This window comes from Neopsephotus bourkii, unplaced genomic scaffold, assembly GCF_033783945.1.
Source record: "Neopsephotus bourkii isolate Nb327-2 ecotype Australia unplaced genomic scaffold, CSIRO-AGI_Nbou_v1 NB_1027, whole genome shotgun sequence".
Lineage (NCBI taxonomy): Eukaryota > Metazoa > Chordata > Aves > Psittaciformes > Psittacidae > Neopsephotus > Neopsephotus bourkii.
The window spans coordinates 2592412-2620200 of record NW_026901516.1 but is presented as its reverse complement, the minus strand read 5'-3'; the positions used below and the strand labels follow the sequence as shown (position 1 = coordinate 2620200).

The 27789-nt window shown below is 42.1% G+C and overlaps 1 protein-coding gene across 3 annotated transcripts in view; it reads right to left on the bottom strand.

The window, feature by feature from the left end:
• Positions 1-19093, bottom strand: part of TAF4B (TATA-box binding protein associated factor 4b) — a 70746-nt gene extending 51653 nt beyond the window's left edge. For 2 of the 3 annotated variants that reach the window (XM_061360536.1, XM_061360537.1), the window contains exons 1-5: positions 18628-19093; positions 5601-5749; positions 4657-4764; positions 249-416; positions 26-148 (exon numbers count right to left, since the gene is read on the bottom strand). In XM_061360536.1, the coding sequence (XP_061216520.1) occupies positions 26-148; positions 249-416; positions 4657-4764; positions 5601-5749; positions 18628-18922 (843 nt within the window). In that variant the 5' untranslated portion in view covers positions 18923-19093. Of the gene's footprint in view, positions 1-25; positions 149-248; positions 626-4656; positions 4765-5600; positions 5750-18627 lie in introns of those variants that run through there. The other variant, XM_061360538.1, reaches the window with a different exon arrangement.
• Positions 19094-27789: the final 8696 nt, after the last annotated feature.

Below are 27789 nucleotides of genomic sequence, written 5' to 3'. Positions count from 1 at the left end.
TGTTAAAAACAATAAATAGTCTCACCAGTAGATTTTGCACCAGATTCTTCACATTCTGCCCTGTCTCAGGGGCTTGAGGTCCATTAGATGCCAGTTTTATTAATGTAGCAAGAAAATTCTTGCATTTCTTCACATTCTCTAGCATTTCCTAGCGTGGAAATAAAGAGAAGACTGTTAGATGCTGCACTGGCTCTCCAACCTCTGATGAATATAGAGAATGTTAATTAAAAACTTTTTTTTTCCCTTACTGTAGAAGCACTGGTCTGTGCTACTGCTGTGCCCTCTGCTTTCACAGAGACTGCCTTTTGGGAGATAGCATGCGCAGGTGGTCCTGTAACTGGAAGTTTTACAGGTGTTCCAGTACTCGAAGGCTTTACAGCAGTAACTGTAGTAACACTAGCTGTTGCAGCTGCTGTCTGGAAAGAAAAATTAACACTTTTCAACCAAAGACTAACGTGACAAACATACTGTATTCTGCTACTGTACAAGGTAGCACCCTCCCTCCACACTATTATTTGAAACATAAATAAACTACATTTATCTTTTGTTTTAAAGCTTTGATTCATGTGCTTTGAGATGCTCTATTTAACACAGGAAGTGACTGAACCCCCACAGCCATAATTTTGTTTTTAAATTAAGAGCAGGGGGAAAAAATGGCAAAGGCTCACTCAGACTGAAGCATCGCCTGCAAATTCCAAGTGCAGTGAGAAAAGTAAAGTTGTATTGAAGAAAGCAATGTATTAACTTTGCCAGGCTCCTGCATTCCAAGACTAATGAATTTTGGACAAAGCTAAGCCAAGTGATTATACTCTGAAGAAAAACACGATCTTTAGTGACTATTTATCTTCCCCTCTTCCCCTGCAGTTTCTCTCCTAATTGCAATATCCCTTACTCTTCCTACCACATGCACAGTAGGCAAAAGGCATCATGTCCACTTTGGAAGGATGCATGCTCCAGCAAAAGCAGCCAGGTGAGCAAATGCACCTAACCAGTTCTTCCTGCTTTTCCTTGCAGCCAGCAATTTGGACCTCTCTCCTCTGCCCGGACACAAATCCTCACAAAATTCAGTTATGTTGGTAACTCTTTTTAAAATCTCATTAGAATTTACCAACAGGTTCAGAAGCTCCAGCAACAGGAGTAATAAAGGTTTAGGAAAAAATAAGAACAAAATCGCCTCTCGCCTTTGCAAATCAGACTAAATAGTAGTTCCCAGAGGAAAATCTACTAAACTGAAGTATTACTACTTCAGATTTTAACAAAAAAAAAAAAAAAATCACAAAAAAAAAAAATCACACCAACCTACACTCCAAAACCCCAATACAGTTCTTCTGATACAACAGAATACAAGGAGTAAAAGATTTTGCTTCTACAACACCTACTACTTTTGATTTCTCAACTTGAACACTAAAAAGCCAGACTGAACCTGCAGCTTACAGAAAAGCAAGAGTTTCAGGTTAGCATTTGAAACCTGAAGTTGGGTGTTGTTTTCCCTCCAATCTTCTCAAGAGAAAGGAAAAGTCTGGTTTTGTAGGTGAAATTCTAGGTTGAGATCTGCAGGACACAATTGCTATCACTGACTCTTAACATATTTAAATGCCCCAGTTTAGTGTAACAGTCACAAATTATTACTTGCTAATTGCATGAATGATATGACAGTAGCATAAGTGCTTAACACCCTACCATGTTCTGATAAAACAAAAAGCAATCAGAGCAGGACAGACATCATGTAGAATATCAAAGGGCATTTAAGTCTCAGGATAGGGAGAATTAATGAACAAACATATAAAGCTAAAACAAAACACTTTCACTTAATCGATTTATTTATAAATTATATTTTTCCTGGGTGGGTGTCCCCCCTCCCCAGGCTGCTGCCAGCTTGACATGAAAGAAGCAGGCTGCTACCAGAAAGCATTCCAGCTTAGGCTCCCGCTGTTGGTAACACTTTAATAGCTCTCTGCAGGATCTTTGCCACCACTGCCTCTTCCAAGGATGAGGCCCAACAGTTCTAAGACCACAGGGAGGCAAACTGGGCACGAGAATCCCACAAACAGATGGATGGGAGGAAGACGGAAGGGGACAGAGCACACATCTGCCAAGCTGCAATGCCCTGGGCGTTTCAAAGTCGAAAACATGAGGTTCGCAGGAGCTGATCTCTTGCAAATTCCAGCATGTTTACACATCAAGACCAAAACAGCATTTTATCAACTGAGGGAGGGAACAACAGGAAGTCTGCTGGACCTTTTTCCCAGGAAGATGGGTATATGGGAATTAACTTCTGTCATCCACCCTTAGCCTTTTTCACTACTGACAACTCTCATTCTCACTTTGAGCAACAGAGAAATAGTCACCACGAAAAATGGCATTAATCCTGCATATTTTGAAGTCATTTCAAAAGAAGAAGTGCTCTGCATCTAAATAAAAGTGCCCCAGCATGATGCTAATTAGATATTTTGCAGCTTCGTTACCCCATCTGGGAAGAAGGTAAAAAATAAAAATGTGCAGGTATTTTGTCTAACCTCAGAGCTTAAACATTGAGGAATGTAAAAAAAACAGAATTGTTTTTGTAGTTGAGGAGAATAATCCTGGAATCAGCAACTAGACAAGAGGTTTGCAGATGGTAGTGATCCAATTAGTACTTCACAGAGGATAAGAGATACAAGACCAAGCCAAGGATAACTCCCTCTCCGGTGTCTCCTACTTTTTGTGATGACATCGTGCTTCCACACCAACACTCCTCTCCTAGTGACCTCAAAAAATCTGTCACGATTAACATCAGCAGATTCTTTTTGGACTGATAAATGAATCAGTGCCAAGGAAATCAGACCCCCGGGCACTCCCTTCCCCAGACTAAGGTTCCTGCAACCTTATGCACAGATTCCCTTGCCATCACTCTTCTCTCGTCCATCCCAGGGTGAGGAGTGAAGTGACCCTGTAATGGTAGTATGTATCCATACTGCACCTATTTACTCTTTGTTGTACAAGGAGGTTGTACAGAGGGCTTTACAATCCTCTGCAAAACAGAGGGGCTCCAAGGAAGCCACTCCAAACAAAACAGCTCTATTAATTTTTCCTGCAGTCATCATTCCTGCTATTTAAATCCAGCCCCATGGCTCATTAGAAGTCTCTCAGTTTCTACAACAGAAAAAGGTACAGCTTACTCTACTTACTCCATGTCTACCTCCTTAAATATCTCAGAAGAACACAACTAAAATTGGTTACATTAAAACTGAACTAAGAAAGTACAGAAGAACCAAGTCAAAGGCAGATACAAGTTAAAAATGGAAAAGTTAATAACATGATGAATCTCAATGCTTATCCACACAAGATTGTGAAAATGCAGGTAGATTCACCCATCAGATGATGGATGAACTTCGCCTCTTCTCTCCAGTGCAAGGGTAGTATAGCTGATGACTTGCTTTTATATCCTGAAGATCTCTATGCATAGATCACAAGCACATGGTTTGCAAGCTAGTATTCCAAAATAAAAGTGGGTAAGGGTTATCCATTACTGTTCTTAGACACAAAGCATACATTGTTTCCATTCTAAGCAAAATAGAAAATGTATTAAGAGGCATCTGGGTTTTCCCCTCTAGCCCCAGCATCATCCACCTGTAGTGAGAAGGAAAAGAAAAAAGATCAGAGCTGTGAGTAACTTTCAGTTGCTGATAAGAAGAACAGCAGGATGATGAATTTTTAAGTCAGACTGATAGTTACCACTGTCAGGAAACATAACCCCAATAATTCAAATACCCTCAAGGTTGAGAGCATATATCCAGCAAGGTTTTTTTTGAATGACTGACCCTGCTCATTTACTGAGTGCTTGGTCAACAGCTACAGCCCTGTCTTCTTCAAGCTCTTGTTCACAAAAGGTAAGTACAAGCTAGACTTCTTCCCAGTTTCTCCTCCAGATTACAATAAGAACAGAAAACTTCAGCTGTAGAAAGAAGTAGTTTTCTTTTCATCACACATATTTATCCAGAACTCTGGTCCCCAAAAACACAGGACGAACTGTATCTGATCATATCCTTCAGGTAGCAAGAGCTTCTTCAGAAGAGTCCTACAACATTTTTTTTCTGGAAAAACAGAAATAAGACCTAGGAAATAAGACTGTCTATTCACAGTCATATTTGTGGAATCTGTTTACCAAACTCAATTAGAGAACAGAGGTCTTCAGTTATGACCTTCCTTCAGTTTTTAATGAGAGGAAAAAAAACACCCTACACATGAAAAACAGCTTGACTGGTGCAGACAGCTCACTTTCCACTCAACATCATCTTAGGTATACTTTTTTTTCCCCTAAGGAATCAGGGAATCCCAACAGAGACCATTAAGAATTCTCCATTTCCCAGAAAGGCTTCAGCCTGAAGGAGCTCTGTCACAAGGTACAAAAGCACTGGAAATGGTGCTCTGAACCATTTATTCTATCCATTGTTCATGTGTTTTTTTACTGTAGTGAGATGAAATGATCTGACATACACTGGCAGAAGCATAATTAAATTATGCATTTAAAAAAGACATTCAGGAAATAATTTATTGTGAGGACAGAAGTTATCAAGATTACTGAAAAACTGATTGGAGTAAGAAATAACAAGAATGCATCTGTATCTTCTTCAGTTCTCTCACTTATTCCACCACATTATAAAGCTTGCCACCTACCTGTATTACAGCAAGTGGCTGAACAGTAGAAGCCACAGCATTTGTTGTCTGAGATACTGTTTTCACAGAAGTAGCTGCTACTTTCTTTAGTAACTGGGTAGCAGAGTTCTTAAAAATAATTAAGAAAAAAATAATTATACACGTGAAGGGAACAGCTGTCAGACAAATCAGTGACAAAACAGACACTGAAGTTAATACCTGCTCTTGTCCGATATAAACCAAGACATCTACTCCTACAGTAACAATAGGCATCACCCACATAGTCAATATAGTTTAATCACTTCCAACAAAGCTATCTGTCTACCAGTTTAATACTCAAGAACTGAGGCAGAGGCATTTAGATATAATGGCTAATCAGAATAAAACAGTTAAAAGGATGAGCATGTTGGCAAGAAATATGCAGTCACATTTTTGTACCCACTCTTACGTGCTGACCACATTAGGAGAGGTGAAAGCAAACAGCCATCAGAGCTCAGGGAAGGAGGAACATCTTGGGGACATGGAAAAGGTCCTCAGTTCCACTTAGCCTTACAGAAGCATCCAACCAGAGGACTGTAAGGCAGCAGTTATTAACAGTAACCACTCATGCAGGGTTTTTTTAATTTGGGGTTGTGTGGGGTTTATTTTTGTTGTGGTGGTTTGGGGTTTTTTTGGGGGGACAGGAGGGGAGGAAGTGGTGGGTTTTTTTCTTAAAACCCTTTACATTGTCATCATCATCAGTGAGGAACTCCTTAATTTGAACTATACCATATGTAATGGCCAGCAGGGTTTTTTTAAAACTGAGAAAGCAAAGTACATGGTGATGCTTATGTGCAAAACCAAACACCATCATGCTGCTCAGAAAGTGTTCAAATGCTTATTTAGCTCTCCCTAACTTCTTTGCAAACCCTGTTGTAACTACATAACATACAGCTACATCAAATTAAAGCTATAAGAACGTTTACCTGTACAGCACATATTCTGATTGCAGGTGTGGTGGTCGGTACAGATGGTCTCACACTTGTGTTATTTTGTGGCTGATTCTGTGCTTGTGCTATTGCTTGTTGAGATACTAGCATTAGCTGACCACTACTGCTTCTGATAAGAACTGCTCCTGTTGGAGAAAAACATCCAGACTGTTAAAAATTAAGCAGTATTACAGCTTTCCTATGCTTCTGTGGAAGAAATAACTAGACCACACTGATAAGGTAATGTAATATTTAGTTTCTTACTCCAAGGATCGGCTGCCAAGATATGCAAGAGCTAAGTATACATCAGCTTTACTCTGCATTTTATGACGGAAAACAATTCTTAAAGTCAAGAGAAAAACTTAACTAGACAGCCACATCAAAACACTATATGCAAAGTGCATCGTTTGAGTCAAAAAGATATTTTGGACATTAAAAAGACAGACACACCCCACACACTCGGCAATTACTTTAACAGTAACTCCTTTAAGGTGTTCTTCAATCTGCAAAATTCATCACCACTATCATACTTGGCTGCCTCTGCACATTTTTACTTTCTGAACATCTAGGCACATAGCTGGTGAAGATACGATTTAGAGAAAACCTGCAATGGGAACTGAAGCCTGATTAGTACCAGTGCACCCGCCTATATCAAGACAATCCCCGTCAGTCAGAGAACAGAAGTATACAGTTAAAGCCAAGGCCACATCTGAAGCTGTCCCTCTGTCAAGGGTCTGTCCAGAAGCATTAAAATGAATGTTTTTAATCAAAGCAGCCTGCAATCAAATAGGGAGATTCCAACGGGAAAGAGAAAAAAAAAAAAAAAAAGGGGGTGGGGCGAGGGGCAAGAGACTCTTCTGCATTGTTTCCTTCCTTGTTTTCCTTTCAAGTCTACAGCAATGTCAGCCCATCATAATTCAACTCTTACCACCTTTCTCATACCCCATCAGCTATAATGATAAGCAGTTAAACAGATAAATAATGAACATTTCTACTAAAGCTTTCAAGTGAAAACCACCTTAATGAGAATCAGTCAGATGCCACAACACAGTCCCATGTTCCCTGCGTTTGGAAACCATTCAGCTGCCCATGCCTCCTCCTCCCCTAAGGGGTAGTGGAAAATCCAGAGTTTCATCAGGGTCACAAACACAAAATGCCAGCTGGATCCCCAGTCTGAACAGCTTCAGATCCTTCAAGGGAGCAGCTATACTGCATCCTACCTTTGCTGGTGCCTCACATCTCCTTTACCTTCAACAGCAGCTGCTGCAGAGTCCACCACTAAAACCACCATCCTCTAACACCTCACTTAAAGGCTTTATTAAACTTTCTTACGAGTTATCCAGTATCTGAAAAATAAAAACCAAACCAGATCTCCCATGCACGCTCACAATCTTGCCTAGTATAAAACAAGGTTGTATCAATGAAATAGTCTTTTTACCACATGGTTAGTCTGGAAGCTATCAAAACATTCTGTACAATACAGACTATAACACTGCTTCTGTCTAAGTTTAAATGAATGAAACAGGAAAAGCCACAAGCTCTGCAAATTGGGTTCTGTTTAAAAAGAAAAAAGATCAAGTTATAACCACATGCTTAGAAACAGCTTTTCATCCTCCACATCTAAAAACATAAGAGGATTATTGCAAGACAACACAAAATATGGTATAAAACTCTAATGTCAACATATTGCCATTTATATAGCACACTGAGACTGCAAGAGCAGCATCTAGACATTCTCTCCTTTATCAAGCAGTCTTTACTAGATGGGGCAGATGCACAAGACAGTTGCATATGCAGAAAAATCCTGTTCCTCCATCTGACAACTCAGCTTTCTCCTCCACTGAAGTCTTCACTATAACTATATTCAGTCTTCTAATTTAATAAATGAATAGCTGTAATCACAGAAAACAGATCAGATTTCTAATTCCCTTTTCATGCTATCTTATTCAGACAGTGACCCGTGCCATACAATTCATCATCAGCCAGAAAAAGGGCAGTTTTTTCCTTGTTCACATGACACGCTCATGTAGATTCTACGAGAAGAGAGCTGATGTTACCACACATTTTGACAGCAATAGCTTTTCTCTGTAGGTCTACATTCAGGATGGCAGAATGTTGCTGCTGGAGGTTTAAGGCTTTTCTTTCTTAAACTTGCTTAAAAATGTCGTTGTTAGCTCTACTCTTTGAGAGGGCACATATAAGTTTATCATTTAATTCCCTTAGAGATTTGGAATGCATTAAGCGGTCTGCTTCATGTATCTGGCTATTTTGTCACTATCCATTAAATTTGTTTTTTAAGCCAAGCTGTCAAAAGCACAACTGCATATTTTCTACTTGTCTGAATTATACTGCATACCAGAAACAGCATCATTACCAGTCAACTCGGTTATAAGGGTTGGAGCTTTTTTCCTGCTCTTGGTTGAAACTCTTCTGAAGTTTCAGGTAACATTTGGCACAGATGGAAACTCTGCCTGAAGAGTATCCCCTCCTCCGGTGACTTGAATGGGGGAGAATTTCCTTGACAAAACTGGCTCAAGGGCAATACAGCTATCAAGCTTATACAAATACAATACAGTTCATATGCAAATTCATGAACATCTCAAAAAAACGAAAGTAAACAAACAACAACCACTAAAATATTAACAAGTCCCAGCAGTCCCTTACATTTTGACCATCACCAACAGCACTGTACCCTGAAATATAAATGAACTTTCCTCCTAGTAACAGGATTAGTCAATGTAAGGACATCCATACTTCATGAGAACACTGTAAAATAACTTTAGGCTTATTCTTGGTGCAAGCATCCACAGAAGTTACCTAAGGCCATTCCAGTGGTTACAGCCTCGATTGAAATATATAACTGAGATGATACCTGTCTACTTCCATGCAAGTTATGGTAAGATCCTGTTCCACTTGGAACAAACATTAATTTCCCTGTATCTGTTCCATTTGGCAGTGTCCTGGGTTCACCTTAAACTATGATAGGCAGAATTTTTAATATGGTGGTAGCCTTTTCATGTCAGCAGCTCTTCTGACAGCTAGCAAAATTAGAACTCACAAAATCAACAAACCCAGTATCATAGTAATCTACTAACTGGCTTTTGTAGGCTTAATACTGTAAATTCCTGATGCTAGCACGAATAAAGCTGAAAACAAATTTGAAATGGCTGTCATAGCTACAGATTTGTACAGTGAAGAGCCACAAGACATCCCTTCAAGCATGAAACACGATTCTGGATAGTTACAACCTAGTGTCATGAAGTGACAGTAAACTGGCACAGGGATTGTCTGAAACAGTTTGAAAGCTGTTGAGAATGGCATTTATTTTTTTACTTCTGGTTGCCATAATTTATGTATACTTTCATGACTTAAAAATACCCCTATCTTTTGATACACCCTTTCAGCCTTGAAACAAAAGCAACAACCCGACACTGAAGTCAGTAGTACAGACTCCAAGAGGAGACATGGGAAGTGTCTTCTGCCAGAAGAAAAGGATCCATGGTATTCAAATTCTGTGTCTGAAGTCTTATACACCACATCCATCTCACAACTTTGAAACAGGGAACAGCAGGTGACGGTAACCTTGAGGTTATCAATAAAAAGGTCACATAAACAGACTCATGCAGCTACCAAGATATACTACTGTCAGAAATGAAGATAAGTGCAAGAATCTATATTCTTCACTTAGGGGGGAGGAAGGAAAATACAATATTTCTTATCAAGAGCTGTTACATTCACTAGAAAGCAATTTTTGACAAACTAAAAGTGAAAACAGATCAGGTGTTGCAGTCAGTGCAACTCCGAAGCAAAATGGGGGTTGGGACTGACTTCTGAACAGCTGAAACAATGAAGTTTCAGGTAACACCACTCAGCACAGCATTTAAAACCAGAAAAAGTATCTGCAATCTCTGACCAAAATATCAGCACTAACTGTAGTTACTGAACAGCAATGAGGCATCTTCATAACACCAAAGGTGCCCTCTTTTAGGCAACACTTCCAAGAAATACGGATTTACTGAAGTTGTTTCAGAGAACAGGAAAGACTTTCTCACCAATTACGCACTTTGATAGTAAGAGTAAGGCTACAAGGCTCTTCCCATTTTCCAGTCACAAACAGAAAACCTAAAGTGACCGGTTACCAGCAGGGATGAGTTCTTGCATGTTTTGCTGGAGGACTCTGGTGTCTCGCAGATTAACAAACAGCCCTTTTTAAAATGAATTGAGACTTCTGCCTCTGGGTATATTCTGCCTGTCCTGCCAAGAAAAAAAATCCTTTGGAAAGTTATTTCTTTCTCCTGACTGCCAGACGGGACAGTTAAAGTAAAATCAGCTATTTCAGTCCTTTGTTCCCAGCACACTTTCCTTCAGCGAGTCTGAAGGGGAAGGAACTGACAACCAAACCCCAGCTCAGCTTCCTCCAGAGCTACTCAAGAGCAGCCACACTATAGCTACTTACCTTAAAGATGTCTCACTGAGACCTATGCCCTTTCTCCCCAGTGACCTGACCTCCTGGAACAGGAGCTCAGGGAACCATGCCTCCAGAAAGAGTGCCCAGCATCATTCCTAAGCTCAGGCAGCCGCAACCTACAATACCCTCTTCCAAGGCCAATAGTGTCTGCCAAGGAAAACCAGAGGCCTTCGATTAAAATTCTATTTGCTGTCCAAACCCGAGATACCTCCACTATGAATTTTTGTTGTCCCAGTTCCACCAATAATCCAGCTTTTTCAGAACTTGGTTAGAATAAACTTCAAATTTTCTAAGCTGTAGCTGTGTTTAGCATTCAACTTGGAATCAAGAAACAGAGGTCAGAAGGAGCAGCAGCTTCCAGATACCTCTTCATCGCAACTACAGACAGAGAACCAAAAATTCACCAGAGACATGAACAAGATGCCGTGGGATCATGGCATAGATCTGTTTATGCCACTGAACATAAGGCCACCTGCACGGGCTTCACTGTAGTTCAGTGAATGGTGTCAAGGAAACCACACTATTGTTAATGTAAGCTGTGCTGCCAACCAAAGCTCAGGGTTTCATCTATCAGCACTGAACACCAAGGTATGCTAAAAGCATCCCACATAAGAACAACTTTCACCATGTAAGACAAGCCTGAGGCTGTTTCTGAAGGGGAACATCCAGAAGGAATCTCCTGAGATGAGCCAGCCAGCAGGTGTGCTCCAGTGGAGATACACCACATGCTGTTACACACGAAGCTGAGGTTGTCGAGTTAAGCCACGCTTTTGATTACATGGTTTCCAACAAAACTGCTCAACACAACAGCCCTTTGGAACTGCTGGCTGGGGAGCAACACGAGGAAACAAAAATAAGCCTCTTGCTCCTAAAATAAAAGTACAAGCAAGAACCAACTGCATTAGATACAGCCCATTTTAAGAGAACACAAGTTACAACAGCCGCCTTCAAAGAAGGATAAAATTTAGCTTATTTCAAAACAAGGGGTACCTGCATCAGGTATGTAGCCAATACTTTAACACCAATTACAAATACAGGGCTAAATGAGACTTTCAGGTCCCAAAACGGTTAAGTGAACAGCAAAAAATGTTTTACAGCAGTAATGTTTCAGTGCTCTCTGTTCCTAAACAAATCTCATTCTTTCAATAAACTACTGAAAATAAAGGGATAGCTTTTAAAGCAGTTACAAAGTAAGACCAAGCTTTAAAGGGGATGTTTTAGCAGGAAACTAAACAGCAAGTAGAAAGGAATATTGGTTTTAAGCTTCTTAACCCAACTAAAGGCATTCTTAAAAAATAAAAAAATAATAAAAAAAAAAAAGAGCATTTTTCCGTCTTCAACCCCATTTATTGAGCCCCACAGAACACATCACTCAAAGTTACAAAAACACAGTACAGGACTGAATAAGACAGACCCAGACTGGACACTATCAGAGACCCAGAGTGTTTAGGCAGTGACCATACCAAGGTGGTGTTTTGTTGTAGACTGACTGCTAAAGAGGCAGAAAGAGTTAATGAAATACTGTGAAAGACACAACAGGCAAATTTGACACTGAAGTGACTTAACTTTTACATTACTTGCATAATCCCTCTAACATGTTTGGGCTGTATGTTTTCAGACAAAAGTATGGACATATCTCAGAAATCACTCTCTGTGCTTTTTTCCTCTGTTCCAGGGAAGTTTTTGTATTAACAGGTCTTCTGACTATCTAGTGTGTAGGTATCATAGTATCACAAATGAGATGCCCAATTCTGAGTTCACTGAAAGGCACCTTGTTTTCCCCAAGATATGTAGTTCACTAATTTCCAGGTCAGGAGAAAAGTTCAAAAGGCATAATCCCAGTATGTTTTCATGCCACAACAGAACACAGACAACCTAAGTAAAATGCAATACAATGTTATCCCCACAAGTTCATTAAAGAAGTTGACTGCATCTTTCCCAACTGCATAAACACTACATTGCATTCTTGTAGACTCTGACTGAAACTTTTAAGGTTGTACCAGCCAGGGACCAGCCCTAACCACAGACATCACTCTCCAGTTGACAGCACTGTTTCACTAGCATTAATATCTCCCAGATTGCCTGGGTTGCTGTGAGCAGCTATTCAAACCACCACCATGCATTCACAGCTCTGTCACACTAAGAGCTTGAGGGGCACACAGCTCCAGGGAAGTCTCCAGGAACTCCAACCTTTCTCTAGCAAGGTTCTGGGCACCAGCTTCTGAGACATCCAGTACAGACACAGCCTTGTCAAATACAGGAAGTCAGGAAAGGGAAGATGGTATCTCTTCTAGGCAGGATGGAACAGAGTCTGATAACCTATTGTTAGACCGGAATAACGGACACCATGCATCTTTCTGAAGAGCATAAACAATGCCCCTCTCCCTCCCTTCCTCCAGGAACCAGACACTAAGCGCTAAAAATGCAGAAGTCTGAAGTTTCACACACTGCTTCATCACTAAGTCTTATCCAAGCTGTTAGAGGCTATCTGTTCACCAATGCATTTTGGTGTGCAGATGAGTATCTATTTAACAGACTAGCAATTGGGCCCCCATAATGCTGATGCTTTTTCACAGAATACAGGCCCCTGTTTCAGCTCTGCTTGACTGCGCGCACAATCGAGCTTCATTACTTGAGAATATATTTATATCCACACAATTTTACAGTTACAGTAGGACTCTTGTGCAAAAATATAACTGTCCCAGTTGCAAGGTAGTATACCTTTTATTTATAGCAAACAACAGATGTCCATACAAACCATCTAAAGAAAATCTGGACATTGCATTGATTCTTGAAGGGGCTGTAAGTAACTGACAGGTCATAGACGTTTTCTAGGCATAGTTCTAAGATGGCACTACTGTTTCTATTCGAACTCAAAGTATATTTATTACACTCGAATCCCAAGAGGTTTTGGTTTTATTGTGTGGGATTCCTGGCCAATGTGTTCCACAACGCAGTCTTGCTTGATACTGTGAAAACATCTAGCTCTTGTCCTTGGGCCATGCCTTTCAGCAACTTGGATCATTTCCCATCAGCGTTTCCCCACCTCATCTTTGTGGTTTTCAACTTTGCTACTTGAGGCTTGGTTGCTTTCCTACCCAGTAATCAGACAATTTCAGGATTGTCTACAGATAAGATGCTCTGACTTAAAAGTTCCCTGGGACCCAAGTTACCTCATGAAGGATCTTCAAATATTTGCAGAGCTGACAGAAGCGAAACAGTCCCTCAAAAGAGTCAAAGTGACACTTCCTTACTTTCAAGACAATTCTTAGTGCACTGAAAAAGGCACTGAATCTATACGCTACAACCTCTTCTAGTTTGCTGTGTACTCCTAGTATTCTCTGGAGTCAAATTCTTTAAACAGCAAGTTAGATGCTTGGCACACTGCAGCCATATATATACAGTGCACAGCTCCATAAGGACCAGAAGGTATGCTAACACCCTGCACTTCCCATTTCTAGAAAACCGTGAGCTACTGAGCTGCTACAGAGAAAACTGAAATTTACAGAGCGTTGTAGCATAAAACTTGATTTTAAACCAACAGATGCTAAAAACATAACAGCTGCCTTGTTAGAGTTCTAATAAAGGACCACATCAGTCCCCTTTAAATCTCAGTCTCCTTTAAATAAGAGAATCGATTCAAAAGATATTAATTTTGCAATGGAACACTTGTTTCCTTGGTGTTCACATGAGGACTAGCAGAAGCTTAAATTTCACTTAATTTCCTCTAGAAATACATACTCACCTCACTATTGGATGGATTTTCACTTATTTTGGAGAGGCCAAACAAGTGTTTAACACTGAATTTTAACACTGATTACCACCCAGCTCTAAGTGGGATGGAGCAAACAAAAATTCTTGCAGAAGACAGCAAAACCTTCATGGAAGCATTAACTTCTGCCTACACTTATACTGTGGAAACCATCATCAAAATAGTGAGGTATTTATCAAGTGGCTAGTATGCAAGCTACATATATGAAGGTGGTCTGAATAGGCTTACCCTCTCCAGCACACACCATCAGCTGCTCCAAGCAGACTGCCAAGTAAGAAACCACCAAGCAGTCAGCTGGACCTGGAGCAAGGAACTTTTGACTTCTCAGGCAACTCCCAGGAGCAGCCAGTACTAACAAAGCAATCTCCTCTGCCTCCACCAAACTGGAATCATGCACTAGAAGAGGTCTGCAAACACAAGCTATGAAAACCAAGTACCATCATTACATCAGACCGCTCTCATTTCACCAAATCACCCCAGTAAGATGACTGAGATTCATGAGTTCTCCAGCCTTAACAGACCCTAGATTTTCTCATCAGCATCAACGATATTCCATCTGCTGCCATTTTTACCTTCCTTCAGTTGTGATCAGAGACTGTCAAGACACTGGTGGAAAAGATCAGTTAGTGGACTTTGTTCAAAAGGTGACCCAGATGGCAGAACATGCCTTAATCCTGACAATTTGAATAGCAAACCACTTAGAAACTTCTACTGTGATCTCTTCCACTTTGCAATTATACACATTTTTCTTCTGAAAAAGAAGAAAAACACCTGCAGGTGTCCGCATGCCAACCTCCTGCCCCCTGCCACGCAGCCCTGGTCTCCTGCCATGAGCAGCAGTTCTCTCTCCCGAGCAGTTACCCACTATCAGCCTTGTAAGCTGTAGGCAGTGGAAAACCTGCCAGGGACAAGGCAAAACATCCAAAGACAACCAAGCTGCACACAGAAACCAAGGACTTGTACCTGTTGCCATCCCCCTCCAAGTCAGGTGCCAAGGAAACTATACAGCAGCATGTCTTGCACCAACTTACTAGTACAAATGAAGACAGACACAGGGCAACTTCTCTTTGCTGACCCCACACTTGCTCAGGCCCATTGGTGTTAGCAATAACAGAAAGCATAAAACAGAAATACACCAGAGGCAGCTGATGCTACAGTGAAGAATGCTGGCAGCTGCAGCAGCGGGACCAGGTATGCTTTTTGAAGAGCTTCCAGCTGTAAGCAGATCCTAAGGTAAGCAATGGTGGATCCCTAGCATCCAGTAAGTCCTTTGGTGCTTTATCCCTCCACAAGAGAAGCAGACAGATCTGCTAATTGCCCTGTAAATGCCTGCCTGGACATCCCAGGGCCAGGGCCAGAATGAAAGCTGCAAGAACAGAGAGAGAAGTGACAAAAAACTAAGTCAAGAAAAGTAAAGAAGAAATCAAGGAACAACATCCTCTGTGTTGTTTTTATGCTCTTGCTCTACCTTACATGTCTCCAAAGTGGAGCAGGGCCCCAAGACACCAAGGTGAGATAAAGACATTTGTCATGGCCCATGGAAAACTTGTCAGTCCTTCCCCTTCCCAAGCCTTTAACTATTTTTTCCTGTTTACAGCACAGCCAAACCATTTTTGCTCCCAACATTAAGCTCAAGTTAACCAAAGACCCAATTTGTTAAGCAGATGGTCCATGATACAAGATATTTGCAGTTTTGCAAGCATCAGCACAGACCACACAAGCAGCAGAACTCAGGACTGAGGCAGTACTGCACTCACCATGCCACTCTGCGCACTGCCAGCACCACATACTGCTACAAGCCCTCTAAAATGCTGCTGTCATATTCTTGTGAACAGAAAAGGCAACTGAGAAAAGGTTCCTTCAGTAGATCATACAAACGCCCTCCATTTAGGAAGATACAGCCCAACCATTCAGTCTACATGAGCTGACAGCATGCCAGGTGAAAATACCACAACCAAACCTTCAAAGCAAAATTTGCCCCTGTATATAAGGATATGGTCCCCTGCTGGAGTTCTTGCGAGTGCTAAAACCCCTGGTGGTGGGCAGACATGAGCCAGGACTTAACACCTCCTGACTGCTGGTACAGGAAATACCCTCAGCATGAAGGAGGATGCGCTGGTCTAAGCATTTGGCTACTCAGCTGAAAACTGGCACTTTGTAGAGGAAAACATTGGAAGGTGATGGTCTTGATGTTCAAAGGCAGCATCTCCTCTACACAGCACTGCACCAGCTACTAGGAAGGAGAAAGAAATAAAGCTGAACCCAGGACAGTGACAAAAAACCTTTGTTACTCATGAGCAAGCCTGGGTCCTGTGAGATGTGCAGAACTTGCGAAGCTCAATGATATTTCCTGCGTGAGTGGGTAAAGTAGTACTGGGCAGAGGGACAATCTGTGCTCAGAGAAGTGAAAAGTCATACCCAGTCATCTGTCCTTCCCATCCCTCCCTCCTGGCTTTATTCTGGACAAGAGAGAGGGGGAGGTAGAGATGGAAGAGAAAGAACAGTCTAAATCCGTGACTCACTGCCCTCCAAGCACAAACACAGCCCCCTTGATGCCCTTCCCTTCTCAGACTGCAGTCCTGTAGAAGCACAGGGGCAATGTAAGCTCCAGGTCACAAACCGTTCGTGAGTACTTCAGGATGACCAGTAAGGTCAGTGCTGTCCAGCCTTCCTCCAAACAAGCTAGTTCAAGTACCTCCCTTTGAAACTCAGGGGGAGGATGCTTTCCATATGAATTTTTCTTAGCAGGTGCCCCAGGTTCAGTGCCATGGTTTTAAAGCCAAGTGCATAACCCCTTCTCTATTTTATGCTGCCTGGCTAGAGATTTCGCAGTTTATTTGAAACAAAAACTTTCCAAGCTTAAAAGTTCATTGGTTTATTCTGCTTCCTTTTTTAAGGAGACTAACACTTGTAGATTTAATACTATTCATCTTGCGTTTAAATTTCTGAATGATTTGATTATTCATTACATATTGAATCCACATAGAAGACTGAGGTGGAATCCTTATGTTTGCTCTAGCCAGAATGCACTTTTACATTGTTCTTAGGACAATTATTTAGACAGGTTTCCCTGAAACACTGATCCATTTGAGTTCTGACAACTTCTGCGCTCCTTCTGGAGCGGCAAACTCCTTACAGCTACATTGACAATGCTGCACACTACCGGCACCTCTGAACTTCCAATACAAAGTCTGCTAGCTTTGCTTCTTGTCCCAGGAGAAAGAAAAATAAGCTGATGCAACCAAGGGGTAACGCTACTTTTGTTACACCTGCCTGCTGCCACGATACAAATCAGATGACAGCAGCGTTCCTTGATGGAATCAGCCCCAAGCTACTACAGAAAGCAAAAGTTTTGCTAATCTGTAGTTCCCAAATTACAAGCAACTTGCATTAGCATTCACCCCCATGGAATGATGTTTAACTGAATGCCAATACATTCCAGAAAATGAACTATTAGAAACTATGAACATATGGGGAGACCTATTAGAAAAGAATTAATATATTTCCATCACGATTCATTTCAGAGGAAAGTTGGCAAGGATTTAGCCTCATCCTTGACTGCTGACTACTCAGACATTATAGCATCATCATGTGAGTGCTGGGAAATCTACAGTGAAACTTACTGATTAAAAACATTTATTTTTCTAATTACATTAGCATTATATATTTCCTTGAGAGCTGCAGCTCTTTGATAAAGATTGGGAAGGAGGGGGGAGAACAGAAAGAATTAAAGAAAAAACGAAAACAAAAATGCAAATATGCACCAGCAGCACAGGAATGAAATGTAAAACCAGTCATCCTTTCAGGCAAAATCCTACCTGAAAGTAATTGCAACAGATTGCTCCAACAAAGGAACCATCCTGGCAAGAAGTAATTGTAGCAACAAATGGCAATCAAGTGATTACATTACATCTTGGGTCTCAATACACTGAGAACACGACCAGTGGAATCAAACTCACTTTTGGGGGGGGGGGGGGTTGTAAGGAAAAAAAAAAGGGGGGGAGGGGGCATTTAAATACAGCCTGACAGGGAAGTTTAGAATGGACAGTACCTTCTTCCTCTTGCGAGATAGTGCAGGTAGGAGCCCTGGCTAGACCTCTGCTGCTACCCCAAGTATCATGCCATCTTTATCAGCACTACACTATTCCTACATTAGTATTTTCTTTGCTGCTGCTCCAGTAACACTTCACATCGGCCCGACTGTAACAGTGAGAACGATTCTAACAGGACAGCTTGCTTAGAGGGGGACTAAGAGCCGTGTGACTCACAGTGGGAGCAGGAGTTACTTTGCAGTCAGTCTCTTAACACACGCTCCCACTTCTCGACGTTACTCGTTCACCCGAGTTCCACGAAAGCCTCGATTTAGTCTTTTCCAAGTCACAAATTAAGGCAACTTGGCCGCTGTTTTTTGCTTTGTTTTTTTTGCTCCTGCTCCGCGTGCTATACAGCAAAGGAAAAAAGTTGCCTTAATCCAGAGACTTCCAGATCGATCCACACACGCTGTAAGCATCCCCAGTGCTTCCTTCACCCATTCCCGCCTTCTGTGCCCTGAAGGCCAGGCGAACACCCCAATTCCACAATTTCGGTGCAAAACAGCAACTAGCCCCAAACTTTCGGGGCAGCCCCGGAAAACTCTCTTCCGCCGCAGGGACTGCCTCGTCAGCCCGTCCGTCTTTCACTACGGCTCGTCCCTAGCACCAAGGGCATGGTGGCTGCCCCTCCATCCTCCCGACCCGCCCCCAGGCAGCGACATGCCCGCTCAGTCGCGACACGGGCTCACTCACCTGGGGAGAGCTGGAAGTTGGCCGGTAACTGGAGAGTGGCCGCGGGCGGACCCTTGGGTGCCACTGGCCGTGGGCCCCCGGTGGCGACCACCCGCACAGCCGGGGGGCCGCCGGTGCCAGCCGCCAGGCGCGGCGGCTGAGGGGCGGCGGAGGGCGCCGGGCCGCCGGGTACCTTAGCGGCGAGGCTGTCTGCGGCAGGGGTGCCGGGAAGTGCGGGGGACGGCGCGGCGGTGGCCGCCTGCTCCGAGTGCCCGCCGGGCATCAGCCTGACGGGGGCCGCCGCCGAGGTGCTCATGGAGGAGGAGGAGGCGACGGGACGGGGGGCGGCCGCGTTGCGTAGCCCCGCAGCATCGCGGGCAGAGGACGCTCAGGCGCTTCCCCGACCGCCGGCTCGCTCAGGGAAACACATGGTGACCGCGCTCTGCCGGCTCCGGGCGCCGCGCACGTGGGCCCCGCCGGCCCGGCCTCCCCTGCCGGCGGCGGGCGGGCTGGCGGGCGGGAGAGGGCGGTGGGAGGACGGGCAAAGGGCGGGCCCACGCCGCCGAGCGCGACCTACTGCGGCGGCGCTCGGCCCGGCCCCGCCGCTTCTCACAGCCCGCGCCCGCCCGCGGTGTTTACAGAGCCACGCAGTGGCGGGCCCGGCTCTCCCGCCCCAACGGAGGTGACTGTGGCGGCACCACGGGAGTCCCGGCGGCGGTCTGCGGGACGGGGAGGGTCTCCTCACAGGGAGACGGGACGGAGCAGCCGCCCCCCCGCCCCTCGTTGCGGGACCTGGCTGCCCTCCCCGCCTGCGCCCGCGGCGTAGGTTTTAGTAGTTCGGGCAGGTAAAGCCGGGCGCTGTGCCTGCAGCCGGCCGCCTCCCTGCGGCAGAGCGGGGCTGCAGGTGTTCTGCGCTGGCTCTGATAACGGGAGCGCCAGCGAGGGTAAGGATCGCCGTGTCACGTTATGCTCAGGAGCGGGGCTGAACTTGCCGACAGGCCGAAAAGGCGAAAGCAGCTCTTACCTGTGAGGAGGAAGGGGACAGGGATGTCCTGTTTGACCTTCAGGCCCAGGGCTCGATGTGGAGGAGGGCTGAGGAGGGACGTGCCACCTGCCTCCCCTGTAAAGCAAGTGTGATGGTTAACAGGACATGCATAACACAGCCTTTAAAGTCAGCAGAGTATAGCTGAAAGTCTTTGCTGGTTTGGGATGTTAGCATGACCTTCAGTAATACAGTGGTATATCATAGACAAGTTTGGGCTAAATTCCAGTAGGTTTTGAAGGATGCTTATGCACTTGTTTCTATTTACCCATAAAACCTGAGGAGCGTTGCCCATATGCCCAAGTTGAGCACAACATTAAGATGAGTATAAAAACCAAGGCCTGATATACAGTTCCTTATAGAGGTGCAAAAAGCAGAGTCTGACAAAATGTTAGGAGAGAAAAAAAATAAATTACCTTTTGATTACCCTCTGGAACTACATTTTCCAGATAGAAACATAGACAATAAATTCTAATGCTTGATGATAACGCTGAAAATCACGTAACATGAACAGAATGTAAGAATGTACATGCATTTTTTCCATGCCCCAATAGATGAACCATGCCCAAATAAGTGCAGTTCCATGCTCTGCTGCTTTGTGAGGCAGAGGGAGCAAAGGAAACACTCCTCTCTTTGACCATATTCTTTTTCAGCCTTGCTTGATTTCATAGCATCACTACTTTAAAATGCAGTCAGCATTTTAACTGATACAGCTACAGAACAGAAATTTCTTGAGAACTGAAAGCATATGGCCACATTGATTTCCAGTGCAGTCACAACACAGTACAGTCACAACTGTACGCTCCCAAAATTCACTAGTACTGGCAGCAACAGCCATGAAGATAAGCCACATGAACCGGCAGTCTGAGTGCCTGAATCTTTTACATGCGTGTCAAGTTTGCGCTGCTGTGCTTTCACTATTGCTATACTGGTAGCTTTGACAGATTGCAGAAAGTGCAGCTATCACACCTGCATTCACAACATACGAGATAAGAAACACTGTCATTAAAGCCTATATGCAGGAACACAAAAACCCAACCCTATTTAGGATCCAAACACAGTGTTTTCTCTGTCACATGGCATCCCTTCTCCCTCATTGCTGCAGCTCTTTGCCTTACCTCAACTCCCACTGTGCCTACCATTCCAGAACAAACTCATCCCAAAATCTGAAACAGGTGACAGCAGCAGCAATGGTTACAATTCCCAAGAGTGAGAGCAGGCAAGACGATAACACAGGAGGGAGGCAGTCTCTGTACCCTTTAGAGCTCTGAGCAAATTGTATCACTTCTTAACACATTGGAAGCTGCATTACACACACAGAGTAATGACCAGGGTGCAGTGAATTATCGCCCACCTGCCAAAGGATGCTCAGAGACCAGGAGACATGGAAGCTGTAGTTCCATAAAGAGCAACAGTGACCAATAGCAGGATGATGCAAAGGAAAGCACACTGCCCACTCTTCTTGGACTTCAGAAGAACACCTGGCTTATTACTTAAAGCCAAGTTTTCCCTCTTGTTGGGGCCATTCAGCTTCTGAAGGAATCTCTGAGATCCCCATGCAAATGTTCAGGAGTGAAAGCATATCTGGAAGAGACAAAAAGAAACAGCTGAAGGAGACAGAAGGTATGCACTAAAGCTGCTAGGCACAGCAGAATGTGGAAAGAGGAAGTTGAAAATACAGCATAGTGAGAGAAAAACATAAGGAGGCTGCAAAAGAGGCAAAGGAAGTTATATGAAAGACAACACAGGAAAAGGTATTATAGCACAATGAAAACAAAGAGAAAAGAAAAACTAACCAGTGCACAAAGCCTAGAAGATTTAGAAATATGCATGTCTTAAAAAAATACTGGGCTAACAAAGTGCCATAAGTGTCCTCTCCAAATAAAGCAGATTCACCCATCATTCTACAAAACTGCACAGGAAATAAAAGGAAGAGTCTTCTTACAACACTGGAAATATGTGTTACAATAAGGACTAAACATTACTAGTATGCAGTCTTTATTACCCAAGTTAAGAGAAATGCAAAAAGTCAGAATAGCAAGGAATAAGTAATCTGGAATTTTTAAAGAATTTTCATAATTGAACAAGTTACAGCACATGGAGGAAAGTTACTTTTGTTACTACCTGGAGCTTGTTGATTTTATTTTAAAATTATCTTTATTTTCTTGGGTGACTGCTACAACCAAAGAAAACCCATGCACTGGAAAACTCAGACTAAAGTCATCATCTTGTCCGCAGCTTTTCCTCCCTGCCACGACCTAGTCCAGGAGATACTGATGAACATGGTAACTGCTTTTCAAAGTCAGACAAATATACATCAAGTGTTCATTCCATGAATGCTCAGCCTTGGCAAATTGACGTGCTTTGCTACTTCAGATAACCAATGAATGGATTCATCTGATGCTTACATAGAAGCATATTCTTTACCGTCTGGGCACAGGAAAGCATTACTGCAGACAACAGTTAAGATTTCTTCTCCAGGAGTCATTAGGTTATATGCTGCCTGGAGCTTGGTCTGTGTAACCTGTTTTCAACAGCGAAGACCTATGCAGCATAGACTTAATCAGTCTCTGCTGTTTTAAGCTTTCTTGAGGCTTTCAAATAGCATATTTGAAATCAAACATCCACCCTCAAAATTTCTCTCCAGACAGCAGGTCTTAACTCTTCCGAAGATGGACCTTTATGAAGTCCTTAAGATTTTACGTCAGTTTCACATCCAGTGCTTTGGTTTTAGTTTCCTACAATCCTAATAAACCCATCTAATATGCTTTAGGGTTTTTAATCTGTCCGTGATCCAATTTACAAAAGTTTTATTTCCCCTGATTGATAAATCATCAATTAAATACTACCACTAAATTAGCTGGAATGAGAAACTTGTAACATTTGCCTTAAGCTTTTCTTAAATGACAGAGACCTGGCAGCACTATGGAATTAACTTAAGCATGGAACAGCAACACAAAGGGAAGAAAAAGGTGTGAAGATTTAATCTCATTAGTTAAAATAGTTAATGGGAAAAAATAAAAGCTTACAATGAAATAAGTTTAATAGTAACAAAGAACACTTGCTCTTCAGGAAAAGATACTGAAATAAATGAGATACTGTAGTTAAGAGCAGTAAAATTCGCAGAATAGAAAATTTCATTAAAAAAAAATAAACAAATGAGAACGGGTTAACTGGAGGTGCCAGCATAGAAGATATGGCAAAAAGATTAAGTCATGGGAACATAGTTGCAAATGTGAATTTATTTATTAATGAAAACAACAAAGTGAAATCACAGGTATTTAATATCCTCAGTAACCCCACCCCTACATCAAGTTGCAACTTAAGTAGATTTTTTTCTTACTTTACAGTCAGTGTTACAGTCTGCTCTGTTTTTTTCTGTCTCAACTGATGATCTTTTATGGATGTGCCAGCTTCTTTTCGACATTCAGGTCACAAATGCCAATCAGGCATCACATTTATGTGAGTCAAACTCTTTGTTCTATGAGGTACAATCCACTGTGGCTTTTAAAACCTTATACATCATTTAAAACTACATCAGTAAGGTAATAACAAAATAATTAGGCATATACTTTTACATTATTCTAAGCCATAAAGCTTGGGTGACTATAGTGACCTCCTCATAACAAGAGAGCTAACTGAACAGGGAACTTAGCTGTACAGTGGGACATATTAAATCCCAGCAGAGGAAACACTACTTGGCTGCTGGTTTGGGAAACCCAAAGCTACATCATGAAGCCACAAAAGTGATGTGCTGATGTTTGGAGGGTCAGGGAAGCACACATACCTCACAGGCGAGGCTTTAAGTGACAGAGAAAGAAGGGAGGAATGAGTACAAGCAATAGAAATGGGTGGCTGAAAATAGACAGTAACAGGGAACAGGTAGAGTTAAAATCATAGATCACAGAATGATTTGGGTTGGAAAGGACCTTAAAGGTCATCTACTTCCAACCCCCCTGCCATGGGCAGGGACACCTTCCACTAGACCAGGTTGCTCAAAGCCTTGTCCAGCCTGGCCTTGAACAGTTCCAGGGGAAAGGCTTAGCCATTGGACACAAATTAATTCTCAGTGGGACAGAAAGATAAATAAATAAACAAACAAATAAATAAAAAAGCTAAGACTCACCATTTTAAGACTTACATAACTGTATTAATAAGTTGTACTTGCTGTCCAGTATAATTCACTAAAAGCAAGCAGGTTTATCACTGCAGCTGCAGTGGCCTGTAATAATACAGCATTATGTAAAATGATAGTGCTAATCTATTTGTCATGGGTTACATGACCTTTTTTTCTGTTTGTCATTGTACAGGATTACAACACTTGGTAAATGAAACAGAACATAAAATGAGTACTTTACTGGACTTGTAATACCACTGAACCCTAATTATCCCATTTGCAAAAAGTTACAGAATCATCGAATATCTTAATCCGGAAGGGACCCATAAGGATCACTGAGTCCAATACCCTGCTCCTCACAGGATGACCTGAAACTAAACCATCTGACAAAGAATGTTGTCCAGATGCTCCTTGAACTGTGACAGGCTTGGTGCTATGACCGCTTCCCTGGCGATCCTGTTTCAGAGACCAGCCATCTTCTCAGTGAAGTTACAGTAGGAAAGGGGAAAAAATTCTGGGGTTCTGTTGACAGATTTTACATATCCTGTAACAACACCAACTGAGGGCAGTCATCAGCTTCTGGAAAAAACGTTAGTAACTTTCTGTGGCAAATACACGTGCAAGACAAAAAAAAAAGGAGTATGTGAATATACACCTCTTTACACAGTGCAAGCATATTGAGTTTAGCACAACTGTATCTCCATCAAGTTTCAGGAAACATACAGAATTCAGCTTAAGAAGAAACAAGTTAATACAGCAACTCTGTGCACTACAGACAATTACTGCCTCTTAGAACTTCACAGACATAACAGCTATTATCATTGTTCTGTGACATGGGTATTATTCTTTTTTTCTTCTCGGATGTTTTCCCTTCCCTATTTCTGCAACTTGCATTTCAGTATCTTTTGCACTAGAAAGCTGAGTAAGACAAAATGATTAATACCACTGATTACCAGTTGTGATGCTCTAATCTAGTTACATCCTATTTAGTTAATCTATTTAGCAGCAAAAATTGTGCTGCTAAATATTTGTAAAGGATTTCAAAGCGATGCAGTCAGAATCATACGAGTCAGGTGCTGCTGAATTAAAAGACCACCAACAACCACCAGTGGAGTTGCCGGAGGGGCTAAACAGAGCTGCATCCCCTTCCCACTGCTTAACACCAGCCACAGTAAGGCTGAGTAAAAGCTGTAACACAAACTACACCAGTAAAAACTGAGATGCAACTGCAGACAAATTAAAACTGGTGTTAGTGTTCCCCTACCTCCTTACACAGAGACTGGAATTCTGTGTGGCACGTAGGATGTCTTCCTGTTCTTTCATGCTGTGTACTAGTATTAAACAAGCTCAGATGTCAGTAGGAAATACACTCCACTAGGTACTTTCCCAAATTTAAATATATGTAATATATTTGTGTTCCTAAGCTTTTTATAAACACATGGGTAGTTATGCCAGCTATTAGAAATTTTTATTTCTAAAAGAAAATACTCAAGGATTAGCATTCTGGTAGCATTCCAACTATTTTGGGAAAACCAGCCTACAGCACTATTTGTTTTCTTTTTTCTCAGAAAAAAAATCAGAACCAAACCAAAACCAAAAAATCCCACTCCTGACTGGAAAAAGGACATAGCAAATCAGTTTAATCAGAGCTAATCACGACTTCTCCTTCAAATGACAAGGTTGTGTCCTTGTTTTTTTTTTATCCTCATAAGTATCACGTTGTAGGAAACTATTGCTGGAATGGTGCACTTAATTTCCAGCTCCCTGTGTTTGTATATTATCTTGGATAAGGAGGTGCGTGTTTTTTTTAGCTGAACTGTTGGCCTTCCACTGGGAATTCATAATTTGATTCACCCTTAACACACACAAAGCATTAAAGCATGGAAATGCATGATTTCTGAACCTCGAACTGCAATCTTCCTTCCTTCTAGTAATTCTGTGGATGTTTCAAATGAGCTGGTTTGCTTGATCAAAAATAAGGAGTTTCTGCAAAAAATACCTGGGTTTATCTTTTTATCTCTTTTGGTGAATAATAAGATTTATATTCCTACTTCCCCCCTTTTTAAAGGGGTGGAGGGGTATTTTAACTCTGAGCACAGGAAAAAAAACAACAAAACCCAAACAAAAAAACCCAAAATAAACCAAAAATGTATATCCTGGTGTTTAGAGAAAACCTCCTGTTGTTTCAGACTGCTACCTCACGTCCTGCTGCTGGGCACCATGGAGAAAAGCCTGGCTCCATCCTCTTCATACGCTCCCTTCGGGTATTTATAGACATTGACTGGGTCTCCTGGTGCATCCACTTCTGCAGGGTAAGCAGTCCCAGCTCTCTCCGCCTTTCCTCACAGGAGAGATCATCTTCACCATCTTCAGAGCCCTTCGCTGGACTCTTTCCAGTTTGTCCATGTCTCCCTTATACTGCAGGGCCTGGAACTGCACCCATCACTCCAGCTGTGGCCTCGCCAGTGCTGAGCAGAGAGGACGACCTCTATCAATCTGCTGGCAATACTTTGTAGTATATAGTAAGTATTAAAGTAACTTATAAACAATTAAAATCATGTATTCTGGTAACCTTTTTAGTGTAAACTTTTGTATATTCTCCAAAGCCTGTATTTTCCATTTGTGATAGAAACAGACTCTATTAAGCTATGAATAGACCACAGCATGTCAGAAATACTGTGATAAGAATCACTACAGGATAAAACACTGCTATCATTTTCGTCATTTTCAAAGACAGTAATAACATCTAATAGAACCCACACGAGTAGCAGGTTGCCATACACCTTCCTACACTGCTTCCTGCATGGAATGTTCCCAACAGTGTTTTACACTATTACAAATTAGCTGCAATCACTATAGCTCCCAGCACTATCAATCTACAGAGACACTACAAAAGTCACCTAACATTGTACGACCAGATGTTAGGGGAGATTTCATACATCAAGTTGAATGCACAGGTGTCAACTGGAATAATTTCTGTGAGAAGATTCTGTGTACCAGTTATATCGTAGTTTCCTATAAAGTCATTAACACATACCTGTCTTGGCTAGTTTCTTATTAATATAGCAAGTTCAGTGGTTTTTTCCACCAAATTTCACACCATAGCATACAATGAAATCATTAAACTAAGTATATTTTCCAAATGTTTCACAATTTCATGAAGGAAAGAAGCTCAAGCTTTTTTTTCAAGCATTTATTATGTGCTTTGTACTGGATTTCTTCTTTGAAAAGCTAACTGCTAATGCAGTGGTGTGCTTTTGAGCTCCTGTAACTTCCCCTGGGTAGTTCTTTTCCAAAAACTCTTCCCCAGTTTTAGCACTGCCACCAATTGTGTTGGCCTGTGGAGGACAGAAAGGAAGTTATAAATCTCACCACCACATACATTAACTTACCTGCTGTAATCAGTCAATTGTAAACAATTCATACTGGGACTCCTTCAGTACCACTATGCAATATGCAGTGCACAACTTGCCTGTCTGCAAGGTCAATGATTTCCCCTTGCAGCTTCTATTTGGACTCTGCTAATGTTTCAGTGCTTGATCTTAGGGTATCTGGAAACATAAATGTGTTTCCTCAACTTTTAATGCCAGTCATGTTTATGTAAACTGTTCTAGCAACTGCGTGTTTGCCAAAACCTCTTTCCATGTAGAACTAAGGGAAGGACTGAAATTTCAAAACTGTAAAAAGACATGTACAGGGTTTCTCTCAAACAGAGTTCAAAACCTTTTCCAGTTTCACTGGCATCTCAATTGCTGTCGGAGCTTCCTGGTGAATTGAAGAGTGCACGTGTGTAGTGAGCAAGACTGGCTTATAGTGCTGCAGCTATTGTCTTTTCTTCCACTATCTGGTGAATAAATATTTGTAGTGATTGAAGGATTATCTTTCCCTCTCTGACATTTAATAATAATAAAGGTATTCTAATGTACTACTAATAAAAAAAATCACTAGCATTTGTTCATGCAAAAGGGAAGTGTAAGGTAGGCAGAAATTCATCTGAGTCTACTGAGAAGTGGATTATGATAGT